At 47.0% G+C, this 13,632-nt stretch overlaps 2 protein-coding genes and 1 pseudogene across 2 annotated transcripts; 1 reads left to right on the forward strand and 2 right to left on the reverse strand.

The window, feature by feature from the left end:
* The first annotated feature begins 1,215 nt into the window (after positions 1–1,215).
* On the forward strand, positions 1,216–4,885 carry trim35-12 (tripartite motif containing 35-12). Its single transcript, XM_029654099.2, has 6 exons — positions 1,216–1,953; positions 2,664–2,759; positions 3,198–3,428; positions 3,511–3,533; positions 3,622–3,740; positions 3,946–4,885. The coding sequence occupies exons 1-6, from the start codon at positions 1,420–1,422 to the stop codon at positions 4,503–4,505; spliced, it is 1,563 nt and encodes a 520-aa protein (XP_029509959.1). The 5' UTR covers positions 1,216–1,419; the 3' UTR covers positions 4,506–4,885.
* Positions 4,747–8,986, reverse strand: LOC115124664 (uncharacterized; annotated as a pseudogene).
* A 1,956-nt stretch (positions 8,987–10,942) lies between these two features.
* Positions 10,943–13,632, reverse strand: LOC135564865 (potassium channel subfamily T member 2-like). Its single transcript, XM_065010941.1, has 4 exons — positions 13,504–13,632; positions 12,981–13,326; positions 12,679–12,763; positions 10,943–12,414 (listed from the first exon to the last, which is right to left on the reverse strand). The coding sequence occupies exons 1-4, from the start codon at positions 13,630–13,632 to the stop codon at positions 12,297–12,299; spliced, it is 678 nt and encodes a 225-aa protein (XP_064867013.1). The 3' UTR covers positions 10,943–12,296.

Consider the following 13,632-nt stretch of genomic DNA (forward strand, 5'->3'; position numbering starts at 1 on the left):
TTAAAGGCACAGTCAACTTTAGTGTATGTAAACTTCTGACCCACTGGAATTGTGATACAGTGAAATAATCTGGCTGTAAACAATTGTTGGAAAAATGACTTGTGTCATGTACAACGTAGATGTCCTAATGGACTTGCCAAAACTATAGTTTGTTAACAAGACATTTGTGGAGTGGTTGAAAAACTAGTTTTAATGACCCCAACCTAAGTGTATGTAAACTTCCGACTTCAACTGTAATTCTGATGTCTTCACTATTATTCTGCTCACTATTATTACTGCTGCTCCCGAGTGCATCTCAGTGCAAGAGGGCATCACTATAGTCCCTAGTTTCAATCCAGGCTGTATTTCATCCGGCTGTGATTGGGAGTCCCATAGGGTGGCACACAATTGACCCAGCATATTCTGGGTTTGGCTGGGGTAGGTCGTCATTGTAAATAAGAATGTGTTCCTAACTGACTTGCCTAGTTAAATAAAGGTTGTAGAAAATAGTAAAATAAATAAAAACCCTAGAATGAGTAGGTGTGTCCAAACTTTTGACTGGTACTGTGTGTGTGTTTTTTGTTGTTGAACTATCACAAGTGGGGCACCACCCCTAACACCCTAATGGATTGGCAGCCACTGCATCTGACTTCATTTCAAAGGTACAAATTCAACATATTTTATACAACGCACTGGGCACACACTGGTTGACTCAACGTTGTTTCAATGTCATTTCAATGAAATTACAGTGAACCAACGTGGAATAGATGTTGAATTGACATCTGTGCCCAGTGGGAAGATTTGTCTGTTAAACATTTGTTACAATGTTGACACAATCCTGTGGTTGAAATTTCACCCTCAAAACAACAGTTTACTTTGACTTTTTTTCAAATCCAATGTATTTTCCATGTAGATTCCACGTCACATTACACTGACAAATGACGTTGGAACAAAGTTGATTCAACCAGTTTGTGTCCAGCCGGAGGCCTCTTAACCCTACTCCCACCGCAGCACCTGTTGCTCCAGGCTCTACCCACACATGACACTCGTTTCTCAGAAACAGGCAGACTGACTCTGACTGGGAGGTCAGTTGGGCTAGGCATAATAACTAATGACTAGTTTCTTAGAATCCTGTTGTGGGCAGGTACAGTATGTAGGAGGCCAGGGGACATGATTTGGCTTTTAAAGACATTTTTCCCTTGGGGGGCGGAGCAGGACCTGTTCTACAAGTCCAGGTCACCCATAGGATGTGATCTCATGTCCCTCATTTACTATGTTGTGTGTCCTTAGCTGTCAGTCCAGTGTCTGTTCCTGGATGTGAGAGAGCTGGCAGAGTTTTCCTCAAGAAAGAGTAGATGCTACAGCACTGCTGAAAGATATTTCCTCCACTGAAAAGGGAATACACCACAGTAGTCTCTAGCTACAGTGCAGGAGCCAGTCATGGCGCTGCGCCCACGGGCTTCCTCCCAGCCTGGGAAACCTTCGTTCTTACAGAGCCCCAAGGTGGTCATGGCTCTGCGGCCCAGGGCCGTGTCCTCTCACTCGGGCTCCATGCTGGAGGATGAGCTAACCTGCTCTGTGTGCTGCGAGATCTTCAGGGACCCTGTGGTGCTCAAGTGCACCCACAGCTTCTGCCGGGCCTGCCTGCAGCAGTTCTGGAACCAGAAGAAGGCGAGGCGCGAGTGTCCAGTGTGCCGCAGGAAGTGTTCCCTGACGGAGCCCACAGTGAGCCTGGCTCTGAAGAACGTGGCCGATACCTTCTTCAGGGAGCAGAGGAGCCAGGGCGAGGCGGGTGGGGGGCCAGACAGAGGGGGCGTCCCAGTGAAGTCTGAGGCAAAGTGCCACGCACACGGGGAGGTGCTGAAGCTGTTCTGCCAGGACGATGCCGAGGTTCTCTGCTGTGTGTGTCACACGTCCAAGAGGCACCAGGGCCACTGTGTGATCCCACTGGAGGAGGGGGCCCAGGAGCTCAAGGTTAGACTGGCTTGTCTCGTATCATTCAGTTTTGGATGGTTGTGTAACCCTCTCTTTTATGGTGTTGCAAATATTGTATTCTGTCAATCTTTTAATTTCAGTTTTTATTCAGATCTACTACTTTATATTGACCATACTACCTTGAAAATGTATTCTTAATCCAGCTTGTTTTAGCACCAGTATAAAACTTGAAGCAGTACAGTCAGCAATCAAACATAACTATTGTGAAACATGATTGTTATTGATGTGCCACATTTCACAGCAGTGACATTTCGAAAGGGAGCCAGAGCCATTGATACTGTCTCTGCTAGTTGGATAAAAAAAACGTTTTAAAAACTACACGTTGTAAGGTGATATGTGAATGCTTCCTTACACAGTTACACCGTATGCTAGTGCAAAGCACTGGCAGCAATGTTTCACCTAACCCTTACGTGGTGATACTTTTAATTCTCGATTCAGAATAAACTTTTCTATTGTAAACGTCTGTGTGCAGTTGCAGACGGTACTCCAAAAACCATAGAAGATGGTGTCAACAAAAATATCACAAATATCCTGATTACGGTTAAACAGCAGCCTATGACCTCAGATGAGCTTTGGCTCTGCCGTTGACGTTCGTGTTTACATGGCTAGATTTGCTTGAGCTAAACTTCCAGACGCTCTTATACACTTCACACGCCCGCCCCCCCCCCCCCCCCCACTCTCTCCCTCAGGAAGAAATGAAGAAAGAATTGATCCCTCTGAAGAAGAGCCTCCGTGGCCTCTATGAAGCCAAGCAGGAGTGTGATGACACAACTGTGCACATCAAGGTATCAACAAACAGGGTGTCTGAAACCGTGGGACATCAGCAGATCCCAACACACTGACTGATGTTTAGCTCACACACTGTTAGTCTGTAAACAGTTGGAGGAATGCCTTTGAAAAAACAAACCCTTGAAAATATGGTCTTATAACTTGTGTACAGTATATCCTCAAAGCAGTCCATATGCTTTGTGCCTTGTATTTGAGCAAGCAGTAAAAGTGCCTGGTGTTTGACCAAGAAATTTCCCCTTGAGGGATAATAAAGTTATTTTAAATTGATTGAATTTATCACAGAAATCAGACATGTCTAGGTTGTAAGAGACTTTGTTGTCAATGGCTTGCCTACCAAAACAGTGTTTTGACAAATGTCTGCACTTGTGTGCCTCTGTTCTAGAGTTATATATAAGATTGTATCTCTCCTATGACCCTATGACCCGTTTGGCCAGAGCCAGACCCAGCAGACAGAGAATCACATCAGAGAGGCGTTTGAGCAGCTCAGGCAGTTCCTTCAGAATGAGGAGGAAGCCAGGATTGCTATTCTACAGGAGGAAGATGAGCAGAAGAGACATCTGGTGAGGAAGAAGACAGAGGGCATCACGGCAGACATCCTCACCCTCTCTCATGCCATCATCGCTATTGATAATGACATAGCCTCCAGTGATGCTCTTTTCCTCCAGGTAAGAAGAATAGGAACTTTTATAAACCAGCAGTATTAACAGTACAAACCATTACAAAACATGTGTCTTGTTCCATTTTCAGAACTACAGAAACACAAAGAAGAGGTAAGTGTTTTGACTTGAGTACCTAATACCCTTATAATGTGATGTACCAAACTCCAACTAGAACTAAGTGGCTGTTATATTGTTGTAGAGCTGTGATACCTCAGAAGGGTCCAGAGGAGATCTCCGGTGCTATGATCAACGTGGCGAAGCATGTCAGCTCCCTCAAGTACAAGGTCTGGGAGAAGATGGTGGGGCTGGTGGAGTACAGTATGTATAGCAAGACTACAGTTGTCTGTTTATGCTCCAGTCTTTGGCTTGTTGGGTGTCTAGATATAGCTATAACTGCATTAACTAATGTTCTAGTGAACTTCTACGTATAGATGTACGCTAATTAATTTATTACTAGATCCATAACTTGTAAATATTTTCTAAAACTGTTTCCATCACTAAAGCCCTTTTCTCCATCTCCCAGCTCCTGTGACTCTGGATCCTAACACGGCCTACTCCTGGCTCTCTCTGAACAAGGACCTGACCAGTGTGACCAACAGTGGTCATGTGCAGGTGCTCCCAGACAACCCAGAGCGTTTTGACCACTTCGTGTTCGTCCTGGGCTCTGAGGGCTTCACCACCGGTTGCCACGCCTGGGAGGTAGAGGTGGGGGACAAGGACGACTGGATGCTGGGTGTGGTCAAGGAGTCCATTAACAGGAAGGGCCGGATCTCAGGCTGCCCTGAGGGCGGCTTGTGGATGATCTCCCACTGCGAGGGTGAGTATATGGCCGTGACCCGGCCACGCACCCCTCTCAAACTGACAGGGGAGCTGAAGAGGGTCAGGGTGCAGCTGGACTACGAGTCTGGGGAGGTGACCTTCTCCAACCCTGTTAATATGACGTCTATCTACACCTTCAATGATTTCTTCACTGAGAGGATGTTCCCCTTCTTCTGCCCTGGAGCCAACATCAACGGCAACAACCCCGGCCCGCTGAAGATCTGCCCGGTCAAAGTGGCTGTGTGGAACAGCGCCACCTGGTGAGGAGGGGTTCTGACGGCACCATTCAAAGAGAGTAGTAGCTGTACATCCAAGGCACATATCCAGCCTCAAGACACATAAGTAATGGCGTAGTGAAATGTTTGGCACGGTGTGTGTGGAAAACATTTTGTAAGATCTTTTAGAGATTTTTTTGATTGCCTTTTGACTTTATCGATAGAAGAAATGAGATCCTGATTATTATCGAAAGACTCCATTTGACAAGGGCTTTTTTGCCATGTTATGGAATGTGTAGTAAAGTGTGAGATGAATGAAGATATTCAATACGACACAATTAATATTACAATTCCTGTATATAAAAGCCCCAAAAGGTTGTTTTTTTCCCCCATCTCAATTGAATAAACTTTGGGGGGGATACCACTTGATTTTACTCATGTTTATTTGATGCGTATTTATAGAACGATTATAAAAGATTGTGTTCAGAGTTCTCCAGTGTTCAGTGCAATCCAGTGAGTTTACCAGGGCATGACTTTTCCCTCATAGTCCAGGAAGACCCCAGTCTGTTTCTCAGTAAGGGAGTCCTTCCACACTCTCTGGAGCATCGATCGCCCCCTGGTGGTTATAGTAAACACATACATGGTCAGCCTCTGTGGCAGTAGTGGTATTAGACTTTTAGTGGGCCATGACTAATCAAAGCCTTTCAAATTTTGTCTTGACCCCACCAGATAATCAAAACAGAATATCAGACCAAAGCCCAGTTGTAGGCTTATGCCACGACCCACTATTGGGTTCTGACTCCTGCTCCTGATGGATTACTGGGACAACGCTGCTCTAAGGTGCTTAAACATAGTTCATTACATCCTTTCCCACCCTGAGGTCAATGCACTCAATAGAAGCACCCTGCCAGTCAGAATCACCCCTTCTCCGCCCTGCCAGTCAGACTCACCCCTTCTCCGCCCTGCCAGTCAGAATCACCCCTTCTCCGCCCTGCCAGTCAGAATCACCCCTTCTCCGCCCTGCCAGTCAGACTCACCCCTTCTCCGCCCTGCCAGTCAGACTCACCCCTTCTCCGCCCTGCCAGTCAGACTCACCCCTTCTCCGCCCTGCCAGTCAGACTCACCCCTTCTCCGCCCTGCCAGTCAGACTCACCCCTTCTCCGCCCTGCCAGTCAGACTCACCCCTTCTCCGCCCTGCCAGTCAGACTCACCCCTCCACCCTTCTCCGCCCTGCCAGTCAGACTCACCCCTTCTCCGCCCTGCCAGTCAGACTCACCCCTTCTCCGCCCTGCCAGTCAGACTCACCCCTTGTCCGCCCTGCCAGTCAGACTCACCCCTTCTCCGCCCTGCCAGTCAGACTCACCCCTTCTCCGCCCTGCCAGTCAGACTCACCCCTTCTCCGCCCATGTCAGTGCGGACCCAGCCCGGGTGCAGGACCGCAAACAGGATCTAATCCTTCCTGAACTCTTCTGTAGCACAGAGCGTCAGCATGTTCAGACCAGCCTGAGAGGAGAGGAAAGGAGGAGCAGGAAGAGAGAAGGGAGGGAGGCTGTTAAAGAGGAGAGGATACAGGACAATAGATTGGATGTAGAGCCATGACTACGGAATGAATGAAAAGGTCAAACTCATTAGACACATGACATGTATTCCATTCCATCCATTACAAAGAGCCCGTCCGCCAATTGAAATTGACACCAACCTCCACTGACATGGCTGGGCTAACCCGACAGGGAATATAATGTGATGTGAGAGGCTGTGTTATGACAGGCAGGGTAACAGAGGTCTGTTCACTTTGAGAGATGCCATAAGGGAAGAAAGAACACATCTCCTTGACGGTTGCCATGGAGGCCACCATGCTGGAAATGCTGACCACAGCTGGCTTATTGCAGGACAATCCTGGTTTCCCACTGGCTGCTGACTGCAGATAGAGCAGAAACTCCTTATGAGAGAGACAGAGAAAACAAAAATGATGAATCATTCTTCAGTATTCTGCACCTTTTGTTTGCCGATATTAGGAAAAATAAATACATTTTGAATGTCCTCTAAAACGTCTTTGTATATGTGTTTTTCTGGCTCTCTGCCCTTAACTTAAGGACGTCCATAGGGCCCATGATGTTGGTGTTGAATGCAGCCTGTATTTCCTGGGTACTTGTGGTCTGCATGGTGCTGTGAGTCAGCATCCACGTGTTGTTTACTAGCACGTTGAGCCCAGCCTTCCCCACCAGACTACCTGCTGACTCCTTAATGCTGCAGGGGTCTGTGGCGTCTGACAGACACAGAGGAGAAAAAGTCTGTCAGTCAACCGCTAGACTAAACCCAGATCTGTTTGTGTTGTCTTGCCACCCCTAACTGTAATTGTCCTGAAAGCACAAACAGATCTGGGGCTAGTCAACCCCAGTATCCAGTCTAACATCCCAGCTGGCCAGCTCAGAGTAACCTGGCACTCTGCCATGTGATTCATACAGTACAGGCTATACAAGTGCATGCTGTGACTGGTGAGATTGACAACAGTGCCATTAATAGGCTCAATAATCCTAGTGCTAGAGCGTGAAGAAACAGAAGAATGGAACAGAGCGAGTACTCACCAAGACGGACGACAGTGATGACATTGGGGTGCTTCTTTGCCAGGTCTCGCAGACCCTTAAACACAAAGGACACATTGTTGGTTAGACACAGAAAATACACCTCCAGGAAGGCTTTATTTTCTATCTTTGCTCAGTAGAGTTTTCCTTATTCAGTGGAGTTTGCCTTCAAGCAGAGCCATGTATTTAGAGAGTTGGGCCATTGAGGTTTGTGCATTATGATGCATTTACATGACACTATTTCAACATTCTAAGGCAGCCATGTGAGCGCCCTTTTAACAAAATATGGGGAATATTTAATAATCACCATGCACTGCACACTGCCCTATCCCATCTGGACAAGAGGAATACCTACCTAAGAATGCTGTTCATTGACTATAGCTCAGCCTTCAATACCATAATACCCTCCAAGGTCATCATTAAGCTTGGGGCCCTGGTCTGAACCCCACCCTGTGCAACTGGGTCCTGGACTTCCTGACGGGCCGCCCCCAGGTGGGGAAGTAAGGAAATCTTCACTTAACTGATCTTCAACACAGGGGCCCCACAAGGGTGTGTGGTCAGCTCCTCCAACTCAAGTTTGCAGACCACACAACATTAGAAGGTCTGATTACCAACATGGAGGAGGTGAGGGCCCTGGCAGAGTGGTGTCAGGAAAATAATCTCTCCCTCAACGTCAACAAAACGAAGGAGCTGATCGTGGACTTCAGGAAACAGCAGAGGGAGCACACCCCTATCCACATCGATGGGATCGCAGTGGAGAAGGTGAAAAGCTTCAAGATCCTCGCCATACACATCACTGACAATCTGAAATGGTCCACCCACACAGACAGTGTGGTGAAGAAAGTGCAACAGAACCTCTTCAAGGAGGCTGAAGAAATTAATCTTGGCACCCATGTCACAGGAAGGCCAAAAAGATCATCAAGGACAACAACCACCCGAGCCACTGTCTGTTCACCCCGCTATCATCCAGCAGGAGAGGTCAGTACAGGTGCATCAAAGCTGGGACCGAGAGACTTCTATCGCAAGGCCATCAGACTGTTAAATAGCCATCACTAGCCGGCTACCACCCGGTTACTCAACCCTGCACCTTAGAGGCTGCTGCCCCATATACAGAGACATGGAATCACTGGTCACTTTAATAATGTTTACATACTGCTTTACTTATCTCATATATATACTGTATTCTATTCTACTGTATTTTAGTCAATGCCACTACAACATTGCTCATCCTGATATTTATATATTTCTTAATTTGATTATTTTACATTTAGATTTGTGTGTATTGTTGTGAATTGTTAGATATTACTGCACTGTTGGAGCTAGAAAAACGAGCATTTTGCTACATCCGCAATAACATCTGCTAAATATACTGTGTGTATGTGACCAATAGCCTTATTTCAATCAAATCAAATGTTATGTAACTGAATGTCTAGAATTAAAACAAAATACAACATTCTAAAAGTTGACCCAACTCTCTAAATACATGGCTCTGCCCTCAAGAACAATATGGAATAAGGAACACTCCAACACTCTCTGCTCCAGCAGCAGCAGCTCTGCTCTCACCTCAGCTCTGAGTCCGTCTAGGTCTCGGCAGCAGGCTAATAACTGGCGGACCGGCCAGGGAGACTCCACCATCTGTTAACCATCTCCAAACCCAGGCCTCGGTTGGCCCCCGTGATCAGGACGCTGCATGCTTCAGCTGCCATTTCTTCTCGTTTCAGTCTCTGCCTCGACCTGGAGTGTGTGACTGTTCGGCCTTCTCACCCCATTTATAACGTCAATTATTTTCATTGAGTGTTTATTCGGTAGCCTCACCACACCCAGTCCACATTAGATTGTGTATATGAGGTAGTATGCTGAGTTGTGTGTGCGTGCCCATGGGCAGAAGGGGTTGTGTATGGGAAATTAAGGACGTTAATACCATACCTGATGGTTGCAAATGAAATAGAACCCACTGGGCACTCCCTGGTTGAATCAACATTCTTTCCACGTCATTTCAATGAAATGACGTTGAACCAACGTGAAATAGACGTTGAATTGAGTCTGTGCCCAGTGGGAATTTACATCATATAAACTGTGATGAGGGCTAAGCCAACAGTAGGCATGGGGACGCAGCCTGGACTGCAGCTAAAAGCTGTGTGTCCATCGAACAATAGAATGAGGTAATGTAAACAACTCAGCTTTGGGAGCAGAAGGTGGATCAGATTCAGGGAGCTGATGAGAGGATGCTTCCCACGGCCTGGACAAACCGTCACCTGAGTGGCACAGCGGTCTAAGGCACTGCATCTCAGTGCTAGAGGCGTTACTACAGACCCTGATTTGATCCAGGGCTGTATCACAACCGGCAGTGATCGGGAGTCCCAAAGGGCAGCGCACAATTGGCCCAGCGTTGTCCGGGTTAAGGGAGGGTTTGGCCCAGCGTCGTCCGGGTTAGGGGAGGGTTTGGCCCAGCGTCGTCCGGGTTAGGGGAGGGTTTGGCCCAGCGTCGTCCGGGTTAGGGGAGGGTTTGGTCCAGCGTCGTCCGGGTTAGGGAGGGTTTGGCCCAGCGTCGTCCGGGTTAGGGAGGGTTTGGCCCAGCGTCGTCCGGGTTAGGGAGGGTTTGCCCAGCGTCGTCCGGGTTAGGGAGGGTTTGGCCCAGCGTCGTCCGGGTTAGGGAGGGTTTGGCCCAGCGTCGTCCGGGTTAGGGGCGTGCGTGCCCAGCGTCGTCCAGGTTAGGGGAGGGTTTGGCCCAGCGCCGTCCGGGTTAGGGGAGGGTTTGGCCCAGCGTACCGGGTTAGGGGAGGGTTTGGCCCAGCGTCGTCCGGGTTAGGGGAGGGTTTGGCCCAGCGTCGTCCGGGTTAGGGGAGGGTTTGGCCGTGGTAGGCTGTCATTGTAAATAAGAATGTGTTCTTAACTGACTTGCCTAGTTGAGAAAAGGTTAAATAAAAAGAAGTGGAAAGCACTTGGGCCAGCAGTGTGGTTCTTAGAGGGAGGTGAACGACTCATGATGACGCTGCTCATGGGAGGTGATATGGCTGATTTCCCTCTCAGTGACATCCTTAATCATCCTACTACTGCCACACACACAATGACAGGGATTTATTGTGTTAGAGGGTAGTGTGTGTTTCCTTGCAGGAGTAATCTAATCTATTGAGTCATTAATAACAACTGTATATTTGTGTGTGAGTAGGTTAGAGTATAATAGTAGAGGCAGTGGGTTTCTGTGAGAGTAGGACAATGTGAACCAGTGTGATTAATGGAAAGTGAAGGAACCCTAATACATATAATGGTGGTCTATTTAAGCAATAAGGCCCGAGGAGGTGTGGTATATGGCCAATATAACACGGCTAAGGGCTGTTCTTAAGCACGACGAAAAGCGGAGTGCCTGGACACAGTCCTTAGCCATAGCATATTGGCCATATACCACAAACCTCCGAGGTGCCTTATTGCTATTATAAACTGGTTACCAACGTAATTAGAGCAGTAAAAATACATGTTTTGTCATATCCGTGGTATACGGTCTGATATACCATGGCTGTCAGCCAATCAGCATTCAGGGCCCGAGCCACCCTGTTTATAATTATATACAGTGGGGAGAACAAGTATTTGATACACTGCCGATTTTGCAGGTTTTCCTTCTTACAAAGCATGTAGAGGTCTGCAATAAAATGCAAATTATTACTTAAAAATCATACAATGTGATTTTCTGGATTTTTGTTTTAGATTCCGTTTCTCACAGTTGAAGTGTACCTATGATAAAAATTACAGACCTCTACATACTTTGTAAGTAGGAAAACCTGCAAAATCGACAGTGTATCAAATACTTGTTCTCCCCAATGTATATGTTCTGTATGTTTATAAAACTGTATCGCTGAAGTTCAGCGTTACAGCACGGTTCAAATGTAAAGGCAATGTTCCCACGTTATCGGAGACTGCATTCAGACCATTAGGGGATTCATAAGGGTAGGAAAACACCTCTATTGATATGCATAGCCTTCAGAGCAGACTGGCACCAATACAAACATATGATCACAGCAAGCCATAACTGGGGGAACAAGATGGCAGGGCAGCCAAGCCTGGCTACAGTGTGAGAGTATAATGACAGCTTTGAAAATGAATTGGAAATCAAACTGAGCCATTGAAAGAGTAGATGTATAGCAACTTTAATATATACATATTTCCATATCTGTTGAAACAGCACTGAATGAGGGCACTGTAGTGCATGGATGCTGAGCAGCATTCTCACCACACGGTGGCGCCACCATCTCTGATAAACCTCTGCTGAGTTTCAGACAAAGATTCACATGGCTTTCAAGACCTTGGTCTCCACATGCATGACTCTCCAACATGCATGACAATAATAGAATAGCGAGCTGGTTGAGGAGACGTGGGGAAGGGTAAACACTAACTAAATAACTAACTAACTAATTAACAGAAACAGAAAAGCTGGCCTTGGCCATTTAGAACTATCCATAAAGTTACATGAATCAGTAAACGAATACTGGCTTTGTTCAAGAGATACTCATCGACTGGGTCACTCCTTCAAAGCTTTTCCCTTTCTTTCTGAAGACAGTAAATGGTGTTATAGATCATCCAGCATTAGTGTCTGCCTGCTAGCTCTCTAATTGTGGAAATTGACAGGTGATCACTGCTCTTTGGCTTCCTCTGCTGCTGGTGAGCTAAAAGATGAATGTGGGAACTGACGGAGAGTTAAAGTACCAGTAGGATCAGATAAAAAGGTACAGAACAGATTCATGAAACCCCAGATCAGCATACTGTTGGCTCGGCTGCAATCACCTCGACACACACAACCACATAGAGACAGAAAAATAACAGTCATTTGGAAATGTGTTCCTTTGGCTGTCCAGATATAAATGTCAGTGTCTGGCTCATAACATACATACAGTACATGCACATACATAAATACAAATAGCAAGGTCATTGAATGCACTTCTGTGTCCCCAGCTCTCCACTTCAAAAATGAAACGGTGCATAAATGAAACAAACCAGCTTGTAGAAAAGGTCCATGCATTTGAGAGTTTCAGAATACAAAACAACGTGACAGCTGTGACTGTCTGTTCAGAGTAGATGTGGAACACGTGTCTTTCCCTATAGTATATCCCCCCCGCTCTCTTTCTGTTTCTCTCTCTCTTTCTCTCCCTCGCTCTGTCTCTCTCGCGTACTCTCTCTGTCTCTCTTTCTCTCTCTCGTTTCTCTCTCTGTCTCTCTCTCATTTCTCTCTCCACTCCCCCTATGCTGCTGAGTTCTGTTGTCTATGCTCACAAATGGGTGCTGTTCTGTGTGTCGAACCTGTGGCCCTCGGAGCGGCTGTTGCTGACCTTCCTAGTGCCCCCCTGGTTAGGCAACAGAGACAGAGGGTCTGGTCTGATCAAGTACCTGGACATGGGACAAACACACACCAAGACACACTTAGATGAATAATACATTTAACAAATGCTTATACGTTCTTATAACAAGTTATAAACCATTATGCCTGCAGGCTTTTGTTATGAAGGGTTACCCACTTAACTTTAGTGATTTCTTCCTGAGTGAATGTGCAAGACTTAATTTAAGTTGGACCAGTATATTGAGTGAAATTGTGTGAATTTGCCTTCTGATGATGTGTGATTTGACTGAGCCATCAGGATATTGTGTACTCACACCACATCGTGCAGCTCCAGCCTGGTGTCAGGAGAGGGGTTGATGAGGATGTAAGACAACCTGTTGCCCTGGTCCGTCATCCCATCTGACACAGGAAGTACACACCACAAGACAGGAAATAAACATGACATGTCACAGGAACTCAAATGATACCAATTAAGTTGTTCCTTAGTAATGTTGACAAAAAAATAGCGGAGGAAAACACAAAGCTATGAACAAACAGTTATTTTCCATTAGGCAGGCACAGTGCAGTGCTACATGACCACACATCCACCCCTCAGAACATATCTAACAGTACTCACTGAATCCTGTGGCTGAGAGGCCCAGGTGTTTCATGCGTGTGCGGACCAGAGAGTTGAGCTCCTGTCTCTCAGAGCGTCTGAACAGGGTCAGTCTCTGCTGGCTGATCCTCTCTGCAGCGCTTCCTGTGACCCCCTTCGACCCGCTGGGCCCCCGACCCCCCTTCCTGCTCAGCCTTCTGGCCCACTGCATGCTCTTCCGCCGGAGGAGGGGGTGGTCCGAGGAGTGGGAGGAAGAGGAGGGGGGCTCGGAAGAGGTGGAGTTGCGGTGGGGACCCCTCCGGGACAGCAGGGGCTCTCTGGGCTCTCTGGTGTCCTCGTAGTCCTCCACTGTGATGGACACCTGGGACTGAGAGAGAGACACACACACACACACAGCTCAGACCAATATCAAGCAGCAGCTGTTTCTATTGTGAGTTGAGTTTTTATTCTGGGTGTTGATGTTTTATCACTAAAACATCATGATGATGTACAGCTTGGTGTCATTGACTCCTGTAAATGATGACCTTTCTGTCCAGACAGGTACCTCAGAGACTGGTAACTTTTGGGCTTCAGTGCGGTAGATGCCGATGGGGATGTCACCAGTGGAGGAGCACAGTTTCTGGTAGAGTCGACCATAGGTGCGGATCCACAGGTCCTCCTCAGTGATTTTCAT

This window comes from Oncorhynchus nerka, linkage group LG26 (assembly GCF_034236695.1).
Source record: "Oncorhynchus nerka isolate Pitt River linkage group LG26, Oner_Uvic_2.0, whole genome shotgun sequence".
NCBI classification, from domain to species: Eukaryota; Metazoa; Chordata; class Actinopteri; order Salmoniformes; family Salmonidae; genus Oncorhynchus; species Oncorhynchus nerka.

Excerpts from the sequence above, each read along its gene's own strand:
- LOC135564865 (XM_065010941.1), bottom strand. The coding sequence starts at position 13,632 with ATGAAAATCACTGAGGAGGACCTGTGGATCCGCACCTATGGTCGACTC. Across the intron at positions 12,764-12,980 it reads CCTCTCAGCCACAGGATTCA|ATGGGATGACGGACCAGGGC; the intron begins GTGAGTACTGTT and ends TTCCTGTGTCAG. Across the intron at positions 12,415-12,678 it reads CTGGAGCTGCACGATGTGGT|GTACTTGATCAGACCAGACC; the intron begins GTGAGTACACAA and ends TCCCATGTCCAG.
- trim35-12 (XM_029654099.2), top strand. The coding sequence starts at position 1,420 with ATGGCGCTGCGCCCACGGGCTTCCTCCCAGCCTGGGAAACCTTCGTTC. Across the intron at positions 1,954-2,663 it reads AGGGGGCCCAGGAGCTCAAG|GAAGAAATGAAGAAAGAATT; the intron begins GTTAGACTGGCT and ends TCTCTCCCTCAG. Across the intron at positions 3,429-3,510 it reads GTGATGCTCTTTTCCTCCAG|AACTACAGAAACACAAAGAA; the intron begins GTAAGAAGAATA and ends TTCCATTTTCAG.